This window comes from Cetorhinus maximus, chromosome 19 (genome assembly GCF_964194155.1).
Source record: "Cetorhinus maximus chromosome 19, sCetMax3.hap1.1, whole genome shotgun sequence".
NCBI classification, from domain to species: Eukaryota; Metazoa; Chordata; class Chondrichthyes; order Lamniformes; family Cetorhinidae; genus Cetorhinus; species Cetorhinus maximus.
In genome coordinates, this window is record NC_135897.1 from 20069563 (window position 1) to 20095212 (window position 25650).

At 49.9% G+C, this 25650-nt stretch overlaps 1 protein-coding gene across 2 annotated transcripts in view; it reads right to left on the reverse strand.

The window, feature by feature from the left end:
- Nucleotides 1–25650, reverse strand: part of inpp5d (inositol polyphosphate-5-phosphatase D) — a 199007-nt gene that overhangs the window by 60095 nt on the left and 113262 nt on the right. For both annotated transcript variants that reach the window (XM_078563554.1, XM_078563553.1), the window contains exon 21: nt 2232–2311. In XM_078563554.1, the coding sequence (XP_078419680.1) occupies nt 2232–2311 (80 nt within the window). The remainder of the gene's footprint in view (nt 1–2231; nt 2312–25650) is intronic.

Genomic DNA, 25650 nt, shown 5'->3' on the forward strand with positions numbered 1-25650 from the left:
TCCACGACAGATGTCAAGCTAACTGGCCTAAAGTTTCCAGTTTTCTGCCTCCCTCCCTTCTTGAATATCAGGGTTATATTTGCTACTTTCCCATCTGGTGGAACCTTTCTAGGATCTAGCGAATTCTGGAAAATTAACAACAGCACATCAACTACCTCATTAGCCACCTCTTTTAAGACCCTAGGGTGTAATCCATTCGGACCCAGAGACTTGCCAGCCCACAGCTCCATCAACTTGCTCAGTACTGTTTCCCTAGTGATTTCAATTTCACCAAGTTCCTTTCTCCCGTTCACCCCCTGATTTGCAGGTATTACTGGAATATTTTTTGTATCTTCTATAGTGAACATAGAAGCAAAATAATTGTTCATTTCTTCTGCCATTTCCTTATTATCTACTATTAACTCCCCACTGTCACTCTCTAGAGAACCAACATTCACTTTACCTTCTCTTTTCCTTTTTAATTACCTGTGGAAACTCTTGCTATCCGTTTTTACATTTCTAGCTAGCTTCCTCTCATACTCTAATTTCTTTCTCCTGATTAACCTTTTAGTCATTCTCTGCTGTTCTTTATATTCTGTACAATCATCTGTCCTGCCACTCATCATTGTGGAGTTGTATGTTTTTTCCTTAAGTTTGATGCTTTCCTTAACATCTCTAGTTAACCACGGATGATGGGTCCTCCCCTTAGAATTTTTGTTTATAGGAGGAATGTACTTATTCTGAATACTCTGAAATATTCCCTTAAATGTCTGCCACTGCTTCTCTATTGGTCTATCCTCTAGCCTAGTTTCCCAGTTCACTTCAGCTAGCTCAGCTTTCATCCCAACATAGTTGCCCTTATTTAAGTTTAAGATAATAGTCTTAGACCTACTCTTCTCCCTTTCAAACTGGATGTAAAATTCAATCATATTGTGGTTGCTGCTACCTAGGGGTGCCTTTGTTTTGAGGTCATTAATTAACCCTGTCACGTTACACAATACCAAATCTAATATAACCTGCTCTCTGGTTGGTTTCAGAACATGTGCTACTCACTGTGTTACGCTCACATGTTCCAGAATATATGTTACTCACATGTGTTACACTCACTGTGTAACTGTACAAAGTTCCTGTTCATTCAGCAGGGTAAGGGTTACTCACTGTGTTTTATGTCTTAGTAAACTCGAATTGCACGCCTTCATGTACACTTGTTAGTTGATGCTTGCTATCAATAATGGAGAGAGACTAACATAAGAACAAACTGTGATTGTTTATTGCAACAGAGGACAGAGCACAAAATCCTTGCGTGCTCCCACAACCACCTCCAGCTCTAGACTTACAGTTAATCAGTAGCCCATGCTGTACAATGATTGGTCACTACTGTCACATGGTTAGTCCACTTACATTCTCTTAAAGGCACATGGTACTCCACTTTACCACACTGTGTAACTGTATAGAGCTGTCCATTCAGCAGGGTAAGGATTACTCACTGTGTAACTGTACAGAGCTCCTATTCATTCAGCAGGGTAAGGATTATTCACTGTGTAATTGTACAGAGCTCCTATTCATTCAGCAGGGTAAGGATTATTCACTGTGTAACTGTACAGAGCTCCTGTTCATTCAGCAGGGTAAGGATTATTCACTGTGTAACTGTACAGAGCTCCTGTTCATTCAGCAGGGTAAGGATTATTCACTGTGTAACTGTACAGAGCTCCTGTTCATTCAGCAGGGTAAGGATTATTCACAGTGTAACTGTACAGAGCTCCTGTTCATTCAGCAGGGTAAGGATTATTCACTGTGTAACTATACAGAGCTCCTGTTCATTCAGCAGGGTAAGGATTATTCACTGTGTAACTGTACAAAGCTCCTGTTCATTCAGCAGGGTAAGGATTATTCACAGTGTAACTGTACAGAGCTCCTGTTCATTCAGCAGGGTAAGGATTATTCACTGTGTAACTGTACAGAGCTCCTGTTCACTCAGCAGGGTAAGGATTATTCACTGTGTAACTGTACAGAACTCCTGTTCATTCAGCAGGAGAAGGATTATTCACTTTATAACTGTACAGAGTTCAGCAGGGTAAGGCTTAGTTTCTTATAAAAATACAAAGTAGGATTACTGTTTATAATTATTACAACTGCCCTGACTAGCAGCTTCTTCAAACAAATGAACTAATTTCTTAAGAAATATGGAACCCTGAAAACCTAAACCCACCTTATGACAACGAGAAATTAGACAACCAGAAAGTCTAAGTTACCTCAGGGGGACTGCTCCATACAACAGTCAGGTTCTCATCTCTGGACTCCTGGTTCTCACCTTCAGCACTCTTTACAACATCTAGAGGGAGCACAAGATTAGTATAAATTCCTGCTCAAATCAGAGTCAAGCATACGCAAACAACTAGAAGCTTCAATAACCAGACTCCTCAGGCTCAGTAACTCCATCAAGTATAGACCCAGAGTCCTCAAACATTATCAAACATCTTTGATAAGGTGCCGCACAAAAGATTAATACACAAGGTAAAATCGCACAGAGTTAGGGGAAATAAAGTAACTTGGATAGAGGATTGGCTAACCAACAGAAAGCAGAGAGTTGGGATAAATGGTTCTTTTTCTGGATGGCAAGCTGTAACTAGTGGGGTGCCACAGGGTTCGGTCCTTGGGCCCCAACTATTTACAATCTATATTCATGACTTGGATTCAGGGATAGAAGGTACTATAGCTAAATTTGCAGATGACACCAAAATAGGTGGGAAAGTAAGTTGCAATGAAGAAATAAAAAATTTACAAATGGATATGGACAGGTGAGGTGAATGGGCCAAAATTTGTCAGGTGGAGTTTAACGTGGATAAGTGTGAGGTTATCCATTTTGGTCAGAAGAATAAAAAGGCGACTTATTATTTAAATCAAGAGAAAATTCAGAATGCTTCAGTGCAGAGGGATCTGGGTGTCCTCGTGTATGAATCGCTGAAAGCTAGTATGCAGGTACCGCAGGTAATAAGGAAGGCAAATAGAATTTTGGCTATAATTGCTAAAGGAATAGACTATAAGAATAGGGAAGTGTTGTTGCAGCTGTACAAGGCATTGGTGAGACCGCACCTGGAGTACCGTGCACAGTTGTGGTCCCCTTACTTGAGGAAGGATGTAGTTGCATTGGAGGTGGTTCAGAGGAGATTCACTAGATTGACTCCAGAGATGTTGGGCTTGTCTTATGAGAAGAGATTGAGCAGTTTGGGCCTATGCTCGCTGGAGTTTGGAGGGATGAGAGGAGATCTAATTGAAGTATATAAGATGCTAAAGGGGATAGACAAAGTGGAGGTGGAGCAGATGTTTCCCCTTGTGGGGCATTCTGGAATGGGAGGCCATTGTTTTAGGCAAAGGGGTGGTAGATTTGGATCAGAGATGAGGAGGAATTACTTTTCTCAAGGGATCGTGAATCTGTGGAATTCACTGCCTCAGACTGCAGTGGATGCCAGGACACTGAGTGAATTTAGGGAGGATATAGACAGATTTTAAATTGGCAGCGGATCAGAAGGTTGTAGGGGGAGGGCAAGAGATTGGAGTTGAGGCCGAAATTAGATCAGCCATGATCGTAATGAATGGCGGAGCAGGCTTGAGCGGCTGAATTACCTACTCCTGCTCCTAGTTTTTACGTTCTTATGTAAAACTTGGAAGCATTGTGAACTGTGAGGAAGGTAGAAATTCTAAAGGACATAGACAAGTTGGTGGAATGGACAGGCAGGAGGCAGATAGGTTCAATGCGGATAAATGTGCAATGATTCATTTTGGTGAGAAGAACATGGAGAGGCAATATAAAATAAAGGGTATAACTCTAAAGGGGGTGCAGGAACAGAGGAACACTGGGTGTATATGTGCACAAGTCATTAAAGATGGCAGGACAGGTTGAGAGTGTGGTTAACAAAGCATACAGTATCCTAGGCTTTATTAATAAGGGAGAGAGTATAAGAGCAGGAGATTATGTTGAACTTGTATAGGACACTAGTTTGGCCTCAGCTGGTGTATTGAACTCCAGTTCTGGAGCCGCACTTTAGGAAGGATGTGAAGGCATTGGAGAGAGTGCGGAAAAGATTCACGAGAATGGTTCAAGGGATGAGGGATTTCAGTTATGAAGATAGATTGGAGAAGTTAGGACTGTTTTCCTTGGAGAATGAAAGGCTGAGAGAAGATTTGATAGAGGTGTTCAAAATTATGAGGGGTCTGGACAGAGTAGATAGGGAGAAACTGTCCTGATTGGTGGAAGGATCGAGAACGAGACAGCACAGGTTTAAAGAAATTAGTAAAAGAAGCAAAAGCGACAGGAGAAAAAGCTTTTTCACGCAGCGAGTGGTCAGCATCTGGAATGTACTGTCTGAGAGTGTGGTGGAGACAGAGTCAATCGAGTGGTTAGGGTCTGGAATACACTGTCTGACAGTGTGGTGGAGGCAGGGTCAATGAGTAGTTAGGATCTGGAATGTACTGTCTGAGAGTGATGGAGACAGGGTCAATCGAGTGGTTAGGGTCTGGAATACGCTGTCTGAGAGTGTGGTGGAGACAGGGTCAATCGAGCGGTTAGGGTCTGGAATGCGCTGTCTGAGAATGTGGTGGAGACAGGGTCAATCGAGTGGTTAGGGTCTGGAATGCGCTGTCTGAGAGTGTGGTGGAGACAGGGTCAATCGAGTGGTTAGGATCTGGAATGCACTGCCTGAGAGTGTGGTGGAGACAGGGTCAATCGAGTGGTTAGGATCTGGAATGCACTGTCTGAGAGTGTGGTGGAGATAGAGTCAATCGAGTGGTTAGGATCTGAAATGTACTGTCTGAGAGTGTGGTGGAGACAGAGTCAATCGAGTGGTTAGGATCTGGAATGCACTGTCTGAGAGTGTGGTGGAGACAGGGTCAATCGAGTGGTTAGGATCTGGAATGCACTGCCTGAGAGTGTGGTGGAGACAGGGTCAATCGAGTGGTTAGGATCTGGAATGCACTGTCTGAGGGTGTGATGGAGACAGGCTCAATCGAGTGGTTTGGATCTGGAATACATTGTCTGACAATGTCGTGGAGGCAGGGTCAATGAGTAGTTAGGATCTGGAATGTACTGTCTGAGAGTGATGGAGACAGGGTCAATCGAGTGGTTAGGGTCTGGAATACGCTGCCTGAGAGTGTGGTGGAGGCAGGTTCAATCGAGTGGTTAGGCTCTGGATTGCACTGTCTGAGGGTGTGGTGGAGACAGGGTCAATCAAGTGGTTAGGATCTGGAATGCACTGCCTGAGAGTGTGGTGGAGACAGGGTCAATCGAGTGGTTAGGATCTGAAATGCACTGTCTGAGAGTGTGGTGGAGACAGAGTCAATCGAGTGGTTAGGATCTGGAATGCACTGCCTGAGAGTGTGGTGGAGACAGGGTCAATCGAGAGGTTAGGATCTGGAATGCACTGCCTGAGAGTGTGGTGGAGACAGGGTCAATCGAGTGGTTAGGATCTGGAATGCACTGTCTGAGAGTGTGGTGGAGACAGGGTCAATCGAGTGGTTAGGGTCTGGAATGCACTGTGTGAGGGTGTGATGGAGACAGGGTCAATCGAGTGGGTAGGATCTGGAATACACTGTCTGACAGTGTGGTGGAGGCAGGGTCAATGAGTAGTTAGGATCTGGAATGTACTGACTGAGAGTGATGGAGACAGGGTCAATCGAGTGGTTAGGGTCTGGAATACGCTGCCTGAGAGTGTGGTGGAGGCAGGTTCAATCGAGTGGTTAGGCTCTGGATTGCACTGTCTGAGGGTGTGGTGGAGACAGGGTCAATCGAGTGGTTAGGATCTGGAATGCACTGTCTTAGAGTGTGGTGGAGACAGGGTCAATCGAGTGGTTAGGATCTGGAATGCACTGCCTGAGAGTTTGGTGGAGACAGGGTCAATCGAGTGGTTAGGATCTGGAATGCACTGCCTGAGAGTGTGGTGGAGACAGGGTCAATCGAGTGGTTAGGATCTGGAATGCACTGTCTGAGAGTGTGGTGGAGACAGGGTCAATCGAGTGGTTAGGATCTGGAATGCACTGTCTGAGAGTGAGGTGGAGATAGGGTCAATCAAGTTGTTAGGCTCTGGAATGCACTGTCTGAGGGTGTGATGGAGACAGGGTCAATCGAGTGGTTAGGATCTGAAATGCACTGTCTGATAGTGTGGTGGAGACAGAGTCAATCGAGTGGTTAGGATCTGGAATGCACTGTCTGAGAGTGTGGTGGAGATAGAGTCAATCGAGTGGTTAGGATCTGAAATGTACTGTCTGAGAGTGTGGTGGAGACAGAGTCAATCGAGTGGTTAGGATCTGGAATGCACTGTCTGAGAGTGTGGTGGAGACAGGGTCAATCGAGTGGTTAGGATCTGGAATGCACTGCCTGAGAGTGTGGTGGAGACAGGGTCAATCGAGTGGTTAGGATCTGGAATGCACTGTCTGAGAGTGTGGTGGAGACAGGGTCAATCGAGTGGTTAGGGTCTGGAATGCACTGTCTGAGGGTGTGATGGAGACAGGCTCAATCGAGTGGTTTGGATCTGGAATACACTGTCTGACAATGTGGTGGAGGCAGGGTCAATGAGTAGTTAGGATCTGGAATGTACTCTCTGAGAGTGATGGAGACAGGGTCAATCGAGTGGTTAGGGTCTGGAATACGCTGCCTGAGAGTGTGGTGGAGGCAGGTTCTATCGAGTGGTTAGGCTCTGGATTGCACTGTCTGAGGGTGTGGTGGAGACAGGGTCAATCAAGTGGTTAGGATCTGGAATGCACTGCCTGAGAGTGTGGTGGAGACAGGGTCAATCGAGTGGTTAGGATCTGAAATGCACTGTCTGAGAGTGTGGTGGAGACAGAGTCAATCGAGTGGTTAGGATCTGGAATGCACTGCCTGAGAGTGTGGTGGAGACAGGGTCAATCGAGTGGTTAGGATCTGGAATGCACTGTCTGAGAGTGTGGTGGAGACAGGGTCAATCGAGTGGTTAGGGTCTGGAATGCACTGTGTGAGGGTGTGATGGAGACAGAGTCAATCGAGTGGTTAGGATCTGGAATGCACTGCCTGAGAGTGTGGTGGAGACAGGGTCAATCGAGTGGTTAGGATCTGGAATGCACTGCCTGAGAGTGTGGTGGAGACAGGGTCAATCGAGTGGTTAGGATCTGGAATGCACTGTCTGAGAGTGTGGTGGAGACAGGGTCAATCGAGTGGTTAGGGTCTGGAATGCACTGTGTGAGGGTGTGATGGAGACAGGGTCAATCGAGTGGTTAGGATCTGGAATACACTGTCTGACAGTGTGGTGGAGGCAGGGTCAATGAGTAGTTAGGATCTGGAATGTACTGACTGAGAGTGATGGAGACAGGGTCAATCGAGTGGTTAGGGTCTGGAATACGCTGCCTGAGAGTGTGGTGGAGGCAGGTTCAATCGAGTGGTTAGGCTCTGGATTGCACTGTCTGAGGGTGTGGTGGAGACAGGGTCAATCGAGTGGTTAGGATCTGGAATGCACTGTCTTAGAGTGTGGTGGAGACAGGGTCAATCGAGTGGTTAGGGTCTGGAATGCACTGTCTGAGGGTGTGATGGAGACAGGGTCAATCGAGTGGTTAGGATCTGAAATACACTGTCGGACTGTGGTGGAGGCAGGGTCAATGAGTAGTTAGGATCTGGAATGTACTGTCTGAGAGTGATGGAGACAGGGTCAATCGAGTGGTTAGGGTCTGGAATACGCTGCCTGAGAGTGTGGTGGAGGCAGGTTCAATCGAGTGGTTAGGATCTGGATTGCACTGTCTGAGGGTGTGGTGGAGACAGGGTCAATCTAGTGGTTAGGATCTGGAATACACTGCCTGAGAGTGTGGTGGAGACAGGGTCAATCGAGTGGTTAGGATCTGAAATGCACTGTCTGAGAGTGTGGTGGAGACAGGGTCAATCGAGTGGTTAGGATCTGGAATGCACTGCCTGAGAGTGTGGTGGAGACAGGGTCAATCGAGTGGTTAGGCTCTGGAATGCACTGTCTGAGGGTGTCATGGAGACAGGGTCAATCGAGTGGTTAGGGTCTGGAATACACTGTCTGACAGTGTGGTGGAGGCAGGGTCAATGAGTAGTTAGGATCTGGAATGTACTGTCTGAGAGTGATGGAGACAGGGTCAATCGAGTGGTTAGGGTCTGGAATACGCTGCCTGAGTGTGGTGGAGACAGGGTCAATCGAGTGATTAGGGTCAGGAATATGCTGCCTGAGAGTGTGGTGGAGGGAGGTTCAATCGAGTGGTTAGGCTCTGGATTGCACTGTCTGAGGGTGTGGTGGAGACAGGGTCAATCAAGTGGTTAGGATCTGGAATGCACTGCCTGAGAGTGTGGTGGAGACAGGGTCAATCGAGTGGTTAGGATCTGGAATGCACTGCCTGAGAGTGTGGTGGAGACAGGGTCAATCGAGTGGTTAGGATCTGGAATGCACTGCCTGAGAGTGTGGTGGAGACAGGGTCAATCGAGTGGTTAGGATCTGGAATGCACTGTCTGAGAGTGTGGTGGAGACAGGGTCAATCGAGTGGTTAGGATCTGGAATGCACTGTCTGAGAGTGTGGTGGAGATAGGGTCAATCAATTTGTTAGGCTCTGGAATGCACTGTCTGAGGGTGTGATGGAGACAGGGTCAATCGAGTGGTTAGGATCTGGAATACACTGTCTGACAGTGTGGTGGAGACAGAGTCAATCGAGTGGTTAGGATCTGGAATGCACTGTCTGAGAGTGTGGTGGAGATAGAGTCACTCGAGTGGTTAGGATCTGAAATGTACTGTCTGAGAGTGTGGTGGAGACAGAGTCAATCGAGTGGTTAGGATCTGGAATGCACTGTCTGAGAGTGTGGTGGAGACAGGTTCAATCGAGTGGTTAGGATCTGGAATGCACTGCCTGAGAGTGTGGTGGAGACAGGGTCAATCGAGTGGTTAGGATCTGGAATGCACTGTCTGAGAGTGTGGTGGAGACAGGGTCAATCGAGTGGTTAGGATCTGGAATGCACTGTCTGAGAGTGTGGTGGAGACAGGGACAATCGAGTGGTTAGGATCTGGAATGCACTGTCTGAGGGTGTGATGGAGACAGGCTCAATCGAGTGGTTAGGATCTGGAATACACTGTCTGACAATGTGGTGGAGGCAGGGTCAATGAGTAGTTAGGATCTGGAATGTACTGTCTGAGAGTGTGGTGGAGATAGGGTCAATCAAGTTGTTAGGCTCTGGAATACGCTGCCTGAGAGTGTGGTGGAGGCAGGTTCAATCGAGTGGTTAGGCTCTGGATTGCACTGTCTGAGGGTGTGGTGGAGACAGGGTCAATCGAGTGGTTAGGATCTGGAATGCACTGTCTTAGAGTGTGGTGGAGACAGGGTCAATCGAGTGGTTAGGGTCTGGAATGCACTGTCTGAGGGTGTGATGGAGACAGGGTCAATCGAGTGGTTAGGATCTGAAATACACTGTCTGACAGTGTGGTGGAGGCAGGGTCAATGAGTAGTTAGGATCTGGAATGTACTGTCTGAGAGTGATGGAGACAGGGTCAATCGAGTGGTTAGGATCTGGAATGCACTGCCTGAGAGTGTGGTGGAGACAGGGTCAATCGAGTGGTTAGGATCTGAAATGCACTGTCTGAGAGTGTGGTGGAGACAGGGTCAATCGAGTGGTTAGGATCTGGATTGCACTGTCTGAGGGTGTGGTGGAGACAGGGTCAATCAAGTGGTTAGGATCTGGAATGCACTGCCTGAGAGTGTGGTGGAGACAGGGTCAATCGAGTGGTTAGGATCTGAAATGCACTGTCTGAGAGTGTGGTGGAGACAGAGTCAATCGAGTGGTTAGGATCTGGAATGCACTGCCTGAGAGTGTGGTGGAGACAGGGTCAATCGAGTGGTTAGGATCTGGAATGCACTGCCTGAGAGTGTGGTGGAGACAGGGTCAATCGAGTGGTTAGGATCTGGAATGCACTGTCTGAGAGTGTGGTGGAGACAGGGTCAATCGAGTGGTTAGGGTCTGGAATGCACTGTGTGAGGGTGTGATGGAGACAGGGTCAATCGAGTGGTTAGGATCTGGAATACACTGTCTGACAGTGTGGTGGAGGCAGGGTCAATGAGTAGTTAGGATCTGGAATGTACTCTCTGAGAGTGATGGAGACAGGGTCAATCGAGTGGTCAGGGTCTGGAATACGCTGCCTGAGAGTGTGGTGGAGGCAGGTTCAATCGAGTGGTTAGGCTCTGGATTGCACTGTCTGAGGGTGTGGTGGAGACAGGGTCAATCAAGTGGTTAGGATCTGGAATGCACTGCCTGAGAGTGTGGTGGAGACAGGGTCAATCGAGTGGTTAGGATCTGAAATGCACTGTCTGAGAGTGTGGTGGAGACAGAGTCAATCGAGTGGTTAGGATCTGGAATGCACTGCCTGAGAGTGTGGTGGAGACAGGGTCAATCGAGTGGTTAGGATCTGGAATGCACTGCCTGAGAGTGTGGTGGAGACAGGGTCTATCGAGTGGTTAGGATCTGGAATGCACTGTCTGAGAGTGTGGTGGAGACAGGGTCAATCGAGTGGTTAGGGTCTGGAATGCACTGTGTGAGGGTGTGATGGAGACAGGGTCAATCGAGTGGTTAGGATCTGGAATACACTGTCTGACAGTGTGGTGGAGGCAGGGTCAATGAGTAGTTAGGATCTGGAATGTACTGACTGAGAGTGATGGAGACAGGGTCAATCGAGTGGTTAGGGTCTGGAATACGCTGCCTGAGAGTGTGGTGGAGGCAGGTTCAATCGAGTGGTTAGGCTCTGGATTGCACTGTCTGAGGGTGTGGTGGAGACAGGGTCAATCGAGTGGTTAGGATCTGGAATGCACTGTCTTAGAGTGTGGTGGAGACAGGGTCAATCGAGTGGTTAGGGTCTGGAATGCACTGTCTGAGGGTGTGATGGAGACAGGGTCAATCGAGTGGTTAGGATCTGAAATACACTGTCGGACTGTGGTGGAGGCAGGGTCAATGAGTAGTTAGGATCTGGAATGTACTGTCTGAGAGTGATGGAGACAGGGTCAATCGAGTGGTTAGGGTCTGGAATACGCTGCCTGAGAGTGTGGTGGAGGCAGGTTCAATCGAGTGGTTAGGATCTGGATTGCACTGTCTGAGGGTGTGGTGGAGACAGGGTCAATCTAGTGGTTAGGATCTGGAATACACTGCCTGAGAGTGTGGTGGAGACAGGGTCAATCGAGTGGTTAGGATCTGAAATGCACTGTCTGAGAGTGTGGTGGAGACAGGGTCAATCGAGTGGTTAGGATCTGGAATGCACTGCCTGAGAGTGTGGTGGAGACAGGGTCAATCGAGTGGTTAGGCTCTGGAATGCACTGTCTGAGGGTGTCATGGAGACAGGGTCAATCGAGTGGTTAGGGTCTGGAATACACTGTCTGACAGTGTGGTGGAGGCAGGGTCAATGAGTAGTTAGGATCTGGAATGTACTGTCTGAGAGTGATGGAGACAGGGTCAATCGAGTGGTTAGGGTCTGGAATACGCTGCCTGAGTGTGGTGGAGACAGGGTCAATCGAGTGATTAGGGTCAGGAATATGCTGCCTGAGAGTGTGGTGGAGGGAGGTTCAATCGAGTGGTTAGGCTCTGGATTGCACTGTCTGAGGGTGTGGTGGAGACAGGGTCAATCAAGTGGTTAGGATCTGGAATGCACTGCCTGAGAGTGTGGTGGAGACAGGGTCAATCGAGTGGTTAGGATCTGGAATGCACTGCCTGAGAGTGTGGTGGAGACAGGGTCAATCGAGTGGTTAGGATCTGGAATGCACTGCCTGAGAGTGTGGTGGAGACAGGGTCAATCGAGTGGTTAGGATCTGGAATGCACTGTCTGAGAGTGTGGTGGAGACAGGGTCAATCGAGTGGTTAGGATCTGGAATGCACTGTCTGAGAGTGTGGTGGAGATAGGGTCAATCAATTTGTTAGGCTCTGGAATGCACTGTCTGAGGGTGTGATGGAGACAGGGTCAATCGAGTGGTTAGGATCTGGAATACACTGTCTGACAGTGTGGTGGAGACAGAGTCAATCGAGTGGTTAGGATCTGGAATGCACTGTCTGAGAGTGTGGTGGAGATAGAGTCACTCGAGTGGTTAGGATCTGAAATGTACTGTCTGAGAGTGTGGTGGAGACAGAGTCAATCGAGTGGTTAGGATCTGGAATGCACTGTCTGAGAGTGTGGTGGAGACAGGTTCAATCGAGTGGTTAGGATCTGGAATGCACTGCCTGAGAGTGTGGTGGAGACAGGGTCAATCGAGTGGTTAGGATCTGGAATGCACTGTCTGAGAGTGTGGTGGAGACAGGGTCAATCGAGTGGTTAGGATCTGGAATGCACTGTCTGAGAGTGTGGTGGAGACAGGGACAATCGAGTGGTTAGGATCTGGAATGCACTGTCTGAGGGTGTGATGGAGACAGGCTCAATCGAGTGGTTAGGATCTGGAATACACTGTCTGACAATGTGGTGGAGGCAGGGTCAATGAGTAGTTAGGATCTGGAATGTACTGTCTGAGAGTGTGGTGGAGATAGGGTCAATCAAGTTGTTAGGCTCTGGAATACGCTGCCTGAGAGTGTGGTGGAGGCAGGTTCAATCGAGTGGTTAGGCTCTGGATTGCACTGTCTGAGGGTGTGGTGGAGACAGGGTCAATCGAGTGGTTAGGATCTGGAATGCACTGTCTTAGAGTGTGGTGGAGACAGGGTCAATCGAGTGGTTAGGGTCTGGAATGCACTGTCTGAGGGTGTGATGGAGACAGGGTCAATCGAGTGGTTAGGATCTGAAATACACTGTCTGACAGTGTGGTGGAGGCAGGGTCAATGAGTAGTTAGGATCTGGAATGTACTGTCTGAGAGTGATGGAGACAGGGTCAATCGAGTGGTCAGGGTCTGGAATACGCTGCCTGAGAGTGTGGTGGAGGCAGGTTCAATCGAGTGGTTAGGCTCTGGATTGCACTGTCTGAGGGTGTGGTGGAGACAGGGTCAATCAAGTGGTTAGGATCTGGAATGCACTGCCTGAGAGTGTGGTGGAGACAGGGTCAATCGAGTGGTTAGGATCTGAAATGCACTGTCTGAGAGTGTGGTGGAGACAGAGTCAATCGAGTGGTTAGGATCTGGAATGCACTGCCTGAGAGTGTGGTGGAGACAGGGTCAATCGAGTGGTTAGGATCTGGAATGCACTGCCTGAGAGTGTGGTGGAGACAGGGTCTATCGAGTGGTTAGGATCTGGAATGCACTGTCTGAGAGTGTGGTGGAGACAGGGTCAATCGAGTGGTTAGGGTCTGGAATGCACTGTGTGAGGGTGTGATGGAGACAGGGTCAATCGAGTGGTTAGGATCTGGAATACACTGTCTGACAGTGTGGTGGAGGCAGGGTCAATGAGTAGTTAGGGTCTGGAATGTACTGACTGAGAGTGATGGAGACAGGGTCAATCGAGTGGTTAGGGTCTGGAATACGCTGCCTGAGAGTGTGGTGGAGGCAGGTTCAATCGAGTGGTTAGGATCTGGAATGCACTGTGTGAGGGTGTGATGGAGACAGGGTCAATCGAGTGGTTAGGATCTGGAATACACTGTCTGACAGTGTGGTGGAGGCAGGGTCAATGAGTAGTTAGAATCTGGAATGTACTGACTGAGAGTGATGGAGACAGGGTCAATCGACTGGTTAGGGTCTGGAATACGCTGCCTGAGAGTGTGTTGGAGGCAGGTTCAATCGAGTGGTTAGGCTCTGGATTGCACTGTCTGAGAGTGTGGTGGAGACAGGGTCAATCGAGTGGTTAGGATCTGGAATGCACTGTCTTAGAGTGTGGTGGAGACAGGGTCAATCGAGTGGTTAGGATCTGGAATGCACTGCCTGAGAGTGTGGTGGAGACAGGGTCAATCGAGTGGTTAGGATCTGGAATGCACTGCCTGAGAGTGTGGTGGAGACAGGGTCAATCGAGTGGTTAGGATCTGGAATGCACTGTCTGAGAGTGTGGTGGAGACAGGGTCAATCGAGTGGTTAGGATCTGGAATGCACTGTCTGAGAGTGTGGTGGAGATAGGGTCAATCAATTTGTTAGGCTCTGGAATGCACTGTCTGAGGGTGTGATGGAGACAGGGTCAATCGAGTGGTTAGGATCTGGAATACACTGTCTGACAGTGTGGTGGAGACAGAGTCAATCGAGTGGTTAGGATCTGGAATGCACTGTCTGAGAGTGTGGTGGAGATAGAGTCACTCGAGTGGTTAGGATCTGAAATGTACTGTCTGAGAGTGTGGTGGAGACAGAGTCAATCGAGTGGTTAGGATCTGGAATGCACTGTCTGAGAGTGTGGTGGAGACAGGGTCAATCGAGTGGTTAGGATCTGGAATGCACTGCCTGAGAGTGTGGTGGAGACAGGGTCAATCGAGTGGTTAGGATCTGGAATGCACTGTCTGAGAGTGTGGTGGAGACAGGGTCAATCGAGTGGTTAGGATCTGGAATGCACTGTCTGAGAGTGTGGTGGAGACAGGGACAATCGAGTGGTTAGGGTCTGGAATGCACTGTCTGAGGGTGTGATGGAGACAGGCTCAATCGAGTGGTTAGGATCTGGAATATACTGTCTGACAATGTGGTGGAGGCAGGGTCAATGAGTAGTTAGGATCTGGAATGTACTGTCTGAGAGTGTGGTGGAGATAGGGTCAATCAAGTTGTTAGGCTCTGGAATACGCTGCCTGAGAGTGTGGTGGAGGCAGGTTCAATCGAGTGGTTAGGCTCTGGATTGCACTGTCTGAGGGTGTGGTGGAGACAGGGTCAATCGAGTGGTTAGGATCTGGAATGCACTGTCTTAGAGTGTGGTGGAGACAGGGTCAATCGAGTGGTTAGGGTCTGGAATGCACTGTCTGAGAGTGTGGTGGAGACAGGGTCAATCGAGTGGTTAGGATCTGGAATGCACTGCCTGAGAGTGTGGTGGAGACAGGGTCAATCGAGTGGTTAGGATCTGGAATGCACTGCCTGAGAGTGTGGTGGAGACAGGGTCAATCGAGTGGTTAGGATCTGGAATGCAATGTCTGAGAGTGTGGTGGAGACAGGGTCAATCGAGTGGTTAGGCTCTGGAATGCACTGTCTGAGGGTGTGATGGAGACAGGGTCAATCGAGTGGTTAGGGTCTGGAATACACTGTCTGACAGTGTGGTGGAGGCAGGGTCAATGAGTAGTTAGGATCTGGAATGTACTGTCTGAGAGTGATGGAGACAGGTTCAATCGAATGGTTAGGGTCTGGAATACGCTGCCTGAGTGTGGTGGAGACAGGGTCAATCGAGTGATTAGGGTCTGGAATACGCTGCCTGAGAGTGTGGTGCAGGCAGGTTCAATCGAGTGGTTAGGCTCTGGATTGCACTGTCTGAGGGTGTGGTGGAGACAGGGTCAATCAAGTGGTTAGGATCTGGAATGCACTGCCTGAGAGTGTGGTGGAGACAGGGTCAATCGAGTGGTTAGGATCTGGAATGCACTGCCTGAGAGTGTGGTGGAGACAGGGTCAATCGAGTGGTTAGGATCTGGAATGCACTGTCTGAGAGTGTGGTGGAGACAGGGTCAATCGAGTGGTTAGGGTCTGGAATGCACTGTGTGAGGGTGTGATGGAGACAGGGTCAATCGAGTGGTTAGGATCTGGAATACACTGTCTGACAGTGTGGTGGAGGCAGGGTCAATGAGTAGTTAGGATCTGGAATGTACTGACTGAGAGTGATGGAGACAGGGTCCATCGAGTGGTTAGGGTCTGGAATACGCTGCCTGAGAGTGTGGTGGAGGCAGGTTCAATCGAGTGGTTAGGCTCTGGATTGCACTGTCTGAGGGTGTGGTGGAGACAGGGTCAATCAAGTGGTTAGGATCTGGAATGCATTGCCTGAGAGTGTGGTGGAGACAGAGTCAATCGAGTGGTTTGGATCTGGAATGCACTGCCTGAGAGTGTGGTGGAGACAGGGTCAATCGAGTGGTTAGGATCTGGAATGCACTGCCTGAGAGTGTGGTGGAGACAGGGTCAATCGAGTGGTTAGGATCTGGAATGCACTGTCTGAGAGTGTGGTGGAGACAGGGTCAATCGAGTGGTTAGGGTCTGGAATGCACTGTCTGAGCGTGTGATGGAGACAGGGTCAATCGAGTGGTTAGGATCTGGAATACACTGTCTGACAATGTGGTGGAGGCAGGGTCAATGAGTAGTTAGGATCTGGAATGTGCTGACTGAGAGTGATGGAGACAGGGTCAATCGAGTGGTTAGGGTCTGGAATACGCTGCCTGAGAGTGTAGTGGAGGCAGGTTCAATCGAGTGGTTAGGCTCTGGATTGCACTGTCTGAGGGTGTGGTGGAGACAGGGTCAATCGAGTGGTTAGGATCTGGAATGCACTGTCTTAGAGTGTGGTGGAGACAGGGTCAATCGAGTGGTTAGGGTCTGGAATGCACTGTCTGACAGTGTGGTGGAGGCAGGGTCAATGAGTAGTTAGGATCTGGAATGTACTGTCTGAGAGTGATGGAGACAGGGTCAATCGAGTGGTTAGCGTCTGGAATACGCTGCCTGAGAGTGTGGTGGAGGCAGGTTCAATCGAGTGCTTAGGCTCTGGATTGCACTGTCTGAGGGTGTGGTGGAGACAGGGTCAATCAAGTGGTTAGGATCTGGAATGCACTGCCTGAGAGTGTGGTGGAGACAGGGTCAATCGAGTGGTTAGGATCTGAAATGCACTGTCTGAGAGTGTGGTGGAGACAGGGTCAATCGAGTGGTTAGGATCTGGATTGCACTGTCTGAGGGTGTGGTGGAGACAGGGTCAATCAAGTGGTTAGGATCTGGAATGCACTGCCTGAGAGTGTGGTGGAGACAGGGTCAATCGAGTGGTTAGGATCTGAAATGCACTGTCTGAGAGTGTGGTGGAGACAGAGTCAATCGAGTGGTTAGGATCTGGAATGCACTGCCTGAGAGTGTGGTGGAGACAGGGTCAATCGAGTGGTTAGGATCTGGAATGCACTGCCTGAGAGTGTGGTGGAGACAGGGTCAATCGAGTGGTTAGGATCTGGAATGCACTGTCTGAGAGTGTGGTGGAGACAGGGTCAATCGAGTGGTTAGGGTCTGGAATGCACTGTGTTAGGGTGTGATGTAGACAGGGTCAATCGAGTGGTTAGGATCTGGAATACACTGTCTGACAGTGTGGTGGAGGCAGGGTCAATGAGTAGTTAGGATCTGGAATGTACTCTCTGAGAGTGATGGAGACAGGGTCAATCGAGTAGTTAGGGTCTGGAATACGCTGCCTGAGAGTGTGGTGGAGGCAGGTTCAATCGAGTGGTTAGGCTCTGGATTGCACTGTCTGAGGGTGTGGTGGAGACAGGGTCAATCAAGTGGTTAGGATCTGGAATGCACTGCCTGAGAGTGTGGTGGAGACAGGGTCAATCGAGTGGTTAGGATCTGAAATGCACTGTCTGAGAGTGTGGTGGAGACAGAGTCAATCGAGTGGTTAGGATCTGGAATGCACTGCCTGAGAGTGTGGTGGAGACAGGGTCAATCGAGTGGTTAGGATCTGGAATGCACTGCCTGAGAGTGTGGTGGAGACAGGGTCAATCGAGTGGTTAGGATCTGGAATGCACTATCTGAGAGTGTGGTGGAGACAGGGTCAATCGAGTGGTTAGGGTCTGGAATGCACTGTGTGAGGGTGTGATGGAGACAGGGTCAATCGAGTGGTTAGGATCTGGAATACACTGTCTGACAGTGTGGTGGAGGCAGGGTCAATGAGTAGTTAGGATCTGGAATGTACTGACTGAGAGTGATGGAGACAGGGTCAATCGAGTGGTTAGGGTCTGGAATACGCTGCCTGAGATTGTGGTGGAGGCAGGTTCAATCGAGTGGTTAGGCTCTGGATTGCACTGTCTGAGGGTGTGGTGGAGACAAGGTCAATCGAGTGGTTAGGATCTGGAATGCACTGCCTGAGAGTGTGGTGGAGACAGGGTCAATCGAGTGGTTAGGATCTGGAATGCACTGCCTGAGAGTGTGGTGGAGACAGGGTCAATCGAGTGGTTAGGATCTGGAATGCACTGTCTGAGAGCGTGGTGGAGACAGGGTCAATCGAGTGGTTAGGATCTGGAATGCACTGTCTGAGAGTGTGGTGGAGATAGGGTCAATCAAGTTGTTAGGCTCTGGAATGCACTGTCTGAGAGTGTGGTGGAGACAGAGTCAATCGAGTGGTTAGGATCTGGAATGCGCTGTCTGAGAGTGTGGTGGAGACAGGGTCAATCGAGTGGTTAGGATCTAGAATGCACTGCCTGAGAGTGTGGTGGAGACAGGGTCAATCGAGTGGTTAGGATCTGGAATGCACTGTCTGAGAGTGTGGTGGAGACAGGGTCAATCGAGTGGTTAGGATCTGGAATGCACTGTCTGAGAGTGTGGTGGAGACAGGGTCAATCGAGTGGTTAGGATCTGGAATACACTGTCTGACAATGTGGTGGAGGCAGGGTCAATGAGTAGTTAGGATCTGGAATGTACTCTCTGAGAGTGATGGAGACAGGGTCAATCGAGTGGTTAGGGTCTGGAATACGCTGCCTGAGAGTGTGGTGGAGGCAGGTTCAATCGAGTGGTTAGGCTCTGGATTGCACTGTCTGAGGGTGTGGTGGAGACAGGGTCAATCAAGTGGTTAGGATCTGGAATGCACTGGCTGAGAGTGTGGTGGAGACAGGGTCAATCGAGTGGTTAGGATCTGAAATGCACTGTCTGAGAGTGTGGTGGAGACAGAGTCAATCGAGTGGTTAGGATCTGGAATGCACTGCCTGAGAGTGTGGTGGAGACAGGGTCAATCGAGTGGTTAGGATCTGGAATGCACTGCCTGAGAGTGTGGTGGAGACAGGGTCAATCGAGTGGTTATGATCTGGAATGCACTGTCTGAGAGTGTGGTGGAGACAGGGTCAATCGAGTGGTTAGGGTCTGGAATGCACTGTGTGAGGGTGTGATGGAGACAGGGTCAATCGAGTGGTTAGGATCTGGAATACACTGTCTGACAGTGTGGTGGAGGCAGGGTCAATGAGTAGTTAGGATCTGGAATGTACTGACTGAGAGTGATGGAGACAGGGTCAATCGAGTGGTTAGGGTCTGGAATACGCTGCCTGAGAGTGTGGTGGAGGCAGGTTCAATCGAGTGGTTAGGCTCTGGATTGCACTGTCTGAGGGTGTGGTGGAGACATGGTCAATCGAGTGGTTAGGATCTGGAATGCACTTTCTTAGAGTGTGGTGGAGACAGGGTCAATCGAGTGGTTAGGGTCTGGAATGCACTGTCTGAGGGTGTGATGGAGACAGGGTCAATCGAGTGGTTAGGATCTGAAATACACTGTCTGACAGTGTGGTGGAGGCAGGGTCAATGAGTAGTTAGGATCTGGAATGTACTGTCTGAGAGTGATGGAGACAGGGTCAATCGAGTGGTTAGGGTCTGGAATACGCTGCCTGAGAGTGTGGTGGAGGCAGGTTCAATCGAGTGGTTAGGCTCTGGATTGCACTGTCTGAGGGTGTGGTGGAGACAGGGTCAATCAAGTGGTTAGGATCTGGAATGCACTGCCTGAGAGTGTGGTGGAGACAGGGTCAATCGAGTGGTTAGGATCTGGATTGCACTGTCTGAGGGTGTGGTGGAGACAGGGTCAATCAAGTGGTTAGGATCTGGAATGCACTGCCTGAGAGTGTGGTGGAGACAGGGTCAATCGAGTGGTTAGGATCTGAAATGCACTGTCTGAGAGTGTGGTGGAGACAGAGTCAATCGAGTGGTTAGGATCTGGAATGCACTGCCTGAGAGTGTGGTGGAGACAGGGTCAATCGAGTGGTTAGGATCTGGAATGCACTGCCTGAGAGTGTGGTGGAGACAGGGTCAATCGAGTGGTTAGGATCTGGAATGCACTGTCTGAGAGTGTGGTGGAGACAGGGTCAATCGAGTGGTTAGGGTCTGGAATGCACTGTGTGAGGGTGTGATGGAGACAGGGTCAATCGAGTGGTTAGGATCTGGAATACACTGTCTGACAGTGTGGTGGAGGCAGGGTCAATGAGTAGTTAGGATCTGGAATGTACTGACTGAGAGTGATGGAGACAGGGTCAATCGAGTGGTTAGGATCTGGAATACGCTGCCTGAGAGTGTGGTGGAGGCAGGTTCAATCGAGTGGTTAGGCTCTGGATTGCACTGTCTGAGGGTGTGGTGGAGACAGGGTCAATCGAGTGGTTAGGATCTGGAATGCACTGTCTTAGAGTGTGGTGGAGACAGGGTCAATCGAGTGGTTAGGGTCTGGAATGCACTGTCTGAGGGTGTGATGGAGACAGGGTCAATCGAGTGGTTAGGATCTGGATTGCACTGTCTGACAGTGTGGTGGAGGCAGGGTCAATGAGTAGTTAGGATCTGGAATGTACTGTCTGAGAGTGATGGAGACAGGGTCAATCGAGTGGTTAGGGTCTGGAATACGCTGCCTGAAAGTGTGGTGGAGGCAGGTTCAATCGAGTGGTTAGGCTCTGGATTGCACTGTCTGAGGGTGTGGTGGAGACAGGGTCAATCAAGTGGTTAGGATCTGGAATGCACTGCCTGAGAGTGTGGTGGAGACAGGGTCAATCGAGTGGTTAGGATCTGAAATGCACTGTCTGAGAGTGTGGTGGAGACAGAGTCAATCGAGTGGTTAGGATCTGGAATGCACTGTCTGAGAGTGTGGTGGAGATAGAGTCAATCGAGTGGTTAGGATCTGAAATGTACTGTCTGAGAGTGTGGTGGAGACAGAGTAAATCGAGTGGTTAGGATCTGGAATGCGCTGTCTGAGAGTGTGGTGCAGACAGGGTCAATCGAGTGGTTAGGATCTGGAATGCACTGCCTGAGAGTGTGGTGGAGACAAGGTCAATCGAGTGGTTAGGATCTGGAATGCACTGTCTGAGAGTGTGGTGGAGACAGGGTCAATCGAGTGGTTAGGATCTGGAATGCACTGTCTGAGAGTGTGGTGGAGACAGGGTCAATCGAGTGGTTAGGATCTGGAATACACTGTCTGACAATGTGGTGGAGGCAGGGTCAATGAGTAGTTAGGATCTGGAATGTACTCTCTGAGAGTGATGGAGACAGGGTCAATCGAGTGGTTAGGGTCTGGAATACGCTGCCTGAGAGTGTGGTGGAGGCAGGTTCAATCGAGTGGTTAGGCTCTGGATTGCACTGTCTGAGGGTGTGGTGGAGACAGGGTCAATCAAGTGGTTAGGATCTGGAATGCACTGGCTGAGAGTGTGGTGGAGCCAGGGTCAATCGAGTGGTTAGGATCTGAAATGCACTGTCTGAGAGTGTGGTGGAGACAGAGTCAATCGAGTGGTTAGGATCTGGAATGCACTGCCTGAGAGTGTGGTGGAGACAGGGTCAATCGAGTGGTTAGGATCTGGAATGCACTGCCTGAGAGTGTGGTGGAGACAGGGTCAATCGAGTGGTTAGGATCTGGAATGCACTGTCTGAGAGTGTGGTGGAGACAGGGTCAATCGAGTGGTTAGGGTCTGGAATGCACTGTGTGAGGGTGTGATGGAGACAGGGTCAATCGAGTGGTTAGGATCTGGAATACACTGTCTGACAGTGTGGTGGAGGCAGGGTCAATGAGTAGTTAGGATCTGGAATGCACTGGCTGAGAGTGTGGTGGAGACAGGGTCAATCGAGTGGTTAGGATCTGAAATGCACTGTCTGAGAGTGTGGTGGAGACAGAGTCAATCGAGTGGTTAGGATCTGGAATGTACTGACTGAGAGTGATGGAGACAGTGTCAATCGAGTGGTTAGGGTCTGGAATACGCTGCCTGAGAGTGTGGTGGAGGCAGGTTCAATCGAGTGGTTAGGCTCTGGATTGCACTGTCTGAGGGTGTGGTGGAGACATGGTCAATCGAGTGGTTAGGATCTGGAATGCACTTTCTTAGAGTGTGGTGGAGACAGGGTCAATCGAGTGGTTAGGGTCTGGAATGCACTGTCTGAGGGTGTGATGGAGACAGGGTCAATCGAGTGGTTAGGATCTGAAATACACTGTCTGACAGTGTGGTGGAGGCAGGGTCAATGAGTAGTTAGGATCTGGAATGTACTGTCTGAGAGTGATGGAGACAGGGTCAATCGAGTGGTTAGGGTCAGGAATACGCTGCCTGAGAGTGTGGTGGAGGCAGGTTCAATCGAGTGGTTAGGCTCTGGATTGCACTGTCTGAGGGTGTGGTGGAGACAGGGTCAATCAAGTGGTTAGGATCTGGAATGCACTGCCTGAGAGTGTGTTGGAGACAGGGTCAATCGAGTGGTTAGGATCTGGAATGCACTGTCTGAGGGTGTGGTGGAGACAGGGTCAATCAAGTGGTTAGGATCTGGAATGCACTGCCTGAGAGTGTGGTGGAGACAGGGTCAATCGAGCGGTTAGGATCTGAAATGCTCTGTCTGAGAGTGTGGTGGAGACAGAGTCAATCGAGTGGTTAGGATCTGGAATGCACTGCCTGAGAGTGTGGTGGAGACAGGGTCAATCGAGTGGTTAGGATCTGGAATGCACTGCCTGAGAGTGTGGTGGAGACAGGGTCAATCGAGTGGTTAGGATCTGGAATGCACTGTCTGAGAGTGTGGTGGAGACAGGGTCAATCGAGTGGTTAGGGTCTGGAATGCACTGTGTGAGGGTGTGATGGAGACAGGGTCAATCGAGTGGTTAGGATCTGGAATACACTGTCTGACAGTGTGGTGGAGGCAGGGTCAATGAGTAGTTAGGATCTGGAATGTACTGACTGAGAGTGATGGAGACAGGGTCAATCGAGTGGTTAGGGTCTGGAATACGCTGCCTGAGAGTGTGGTGGAGGCAGGTTCAATCGAGTGGTTAGGCTCTGGATTGCACTGTCTGAGGGTGTGGTGGAGACAGGGTCAATCAAGTGGTTAGGATCTGGAATGCACTGCCTGAGAGTGTGGTGGAGACAGGGTCAATCGAGTGGTTAGGATCTGAAATGCACTGTCTGAGAGTGTGGTGGAGACAGGGTCAATCGAGTGGTTAGGATCTGGAAAGCACTGCCTGGGAGTGTGGTGGAGACAGGGTCAATCGAGTGGTTAGGATCTGGAATGCACTGCCTGAGAGTGTGGTGGAGACAGGGTCAATCGAGTGGTTAGGATCTGGAATGCACTGTCTGAGAGTGTGGTGGAGACAGGGTCAATCGAGTGGTTAGGATCTGGAATGCACTGTCTGAGAGTGTGGTGGAGACAGGCTCAATGAGTAGTTAGGATCTGGAATGTACTGTCTGAGAGTGATGGAGACAGGGTCAATCGAGTGGTCAGGGTCTGGAATACGCTGCCTGAGTCTGGTGGAGACAGGGTCAATCGAGTGATTAGGGTCTGGAATACGCTGCCTGAGAGTGTGGTGCAGGCAGGTTCAATCGAGTGGTTAGGCTCTGGATTGCACTGTCTGAGGGTGTGGTGGAGACGGGGTCAATCGAGTGGTTAGGATCTGGAATGCACTGTCTGAGAGTGTGGTGGAGACAGGGTCAATCGAGTGGTTAGGGTCTGGAATGCACTGTCTGAGGGTGTGATGGAGACAGGGTCAATCGAGTGGTTAGGATCTGGAATACACTGTCTGACAGTGTGGTGGAGGCAGGGTCAATGAGTAGTTAGGATCTGGAATGTACTGACTGAGAGTGATGGAGACAGGGTCAATCGAGTGGGTAGGGTCTGGAATACGCTGCCTGAGAGTGTGGTGGAGGCAGGTTCAATCGAGTGGTTAGGCTCTGGATTGCACTGTCTGAGGGTGTGGTGGAGACAGGGTCAATCGAGTGGTTAGGATCTGGAATGCACTGTCTTAGAGTGTGGTGGAGACAGGGTCAATCGAGTGGTTAGGATCTGGAATGCACTGCCTGAGAGTGTGGTGGAAACAGGGTCAATCGAGTGGTTAGGATCTGGAATGCACTGCCTGAGAGTGTGGTGGAGACAGGGTCAATCGAGTGGTTAGGATCTGGAATGCACTGTCTGAGAGTGTGGTGGAGACAGGGTCAATCGAGTGGTTAGGATCTGGAATGCACTGTCTGAGAGTGTGGTGGAGATAGGGTCAATCAAGTTGTTAGGCTCTGGAATGCACTGTCTGAGGGTGTGATGGAGACAGGGTCAATCGAGTGGTTAGGATCTGAAATGCACTGTCTGAGAGTGTGGTGGAGACAGAGTCAATTGAGTGGTTAGGATCTGGAATGCACTGTCTGAGAGTGTGGTGGAGATAGAGTCAATCGAGTGGTTAGGATCTGAAATGTACTGTCTGAGAGTGTGGTGGAGACAGAGTCAATCGAGTGGTTAGGATCTGGAATGCGCTGTCTGAGAGTGTGGTGGAGACAGGGTCAATCGAGTGGTTAGGATCTGGAATGCACTGCCTGAGAGTGTGGTGGAGACAGGGTCAATCGAGTGGTTAGGATCTGGAATGCACTGTCTGAGAGTGTGGTGGAGACAGGGTCAATCGAGTGGTTAGGATCTGGAATGCACTGTCTGAGAGTGTGGTGGAGACAGGGTCAATCGAGTGGTTAGGATCTGGAATACACTGTCTGACAATGTGGTGGAGGCAGGGTCAATGAGTAGTTAGGATCTGGAATGTACTCTCTGAGAGTGATGGAGACAGGGTCAATCGAGTGGTTAGGGTCTGGAATACGCTGCCTGAGAGTGTGGTGGAGGCAGGTTCAATCGAGTGGTTAGGCTCTGGATTGCACTGTCTGAGGGTGTGGTGGAGACAGGGTCAATCAAGTGGTTAGGATCTGGAATGCACTGGCTGAGAGTGTGGTGGAGACAGGGTCAATCGAGTGGTTAGGATCTGAAATGCACTGTCTGAGAGTGTGGTGGAGACAGAGTCAATCGAGTGGTTAGGATCTGGAATGCACTTCCTGAGAGTGTGGTGGAGACAGGGTCAATCGAGTGGTTAGGATCTGGAATGCACTGCCTGAGAGTGTGGTGGAGACAGGGTCAATCGAGTGGTTAGGATCTGGAATGCACTGTCTGAGAGTGTGGTGGAGACAGGGTCAATCGAGTGGTTAGGGTCTGGAATGCACTGTGTGAGGGTGTGATGGAGACAGGCTCAATCGAGTGGTTAGGATCTGGAATACACTGTCTGACAGTGTGGTGGAGGCAGGGTCAATGAGTAGTTAGGATCTGGAATGTACTGACTGAGAGTGATGGAGACAGGGTCAATCGAGTGGTTAGGGTCTGGAATACGCTGCCTGAGAGTGTGGTGGAGGCAGGTTCAATCGAGTGGTTAGGCTCTGGATTGCACTGTCTGAGGGTGTGGTGGAGACAGGGTCAATCGAGTGGTTAGGATCTGGAATGCACTGTCTTAGAGTGTGTTGGAGACAGGGTCAATCGAGTGGTTAGGGTCTGGAATGCACTGTCTGAGGGTGTGATGGAGACAGGGTCAATCGAGTGGTTAGGATCTGAAATACACTGTCTGACAGTGTGGTGGAGGCAGGGTCAATGAGTAGTTAGGATCTGGAATGTACTGTCTGAGAGTGATGGAGACAGGGTCAATCGAGTGGTTAGGGTCTGGAATACGCTGCCTGAGTGTGGCGGAGACAGGGTCAATCGAGTGATTAGGGTCTGGAATACGCTGCCTGAGAGTGTGGTGGGGAGACATGGTCAATCGAGTGGTTAGGGTCTGGAATGCGCTGTCTGAGAGTGTGGTGGAGACAGGGTCAATCGAGTGGTTAGGGTCTGGAATACGCTGCCTGAGACTGTGGTGGAGGCAGGTTCAATCGAATGGT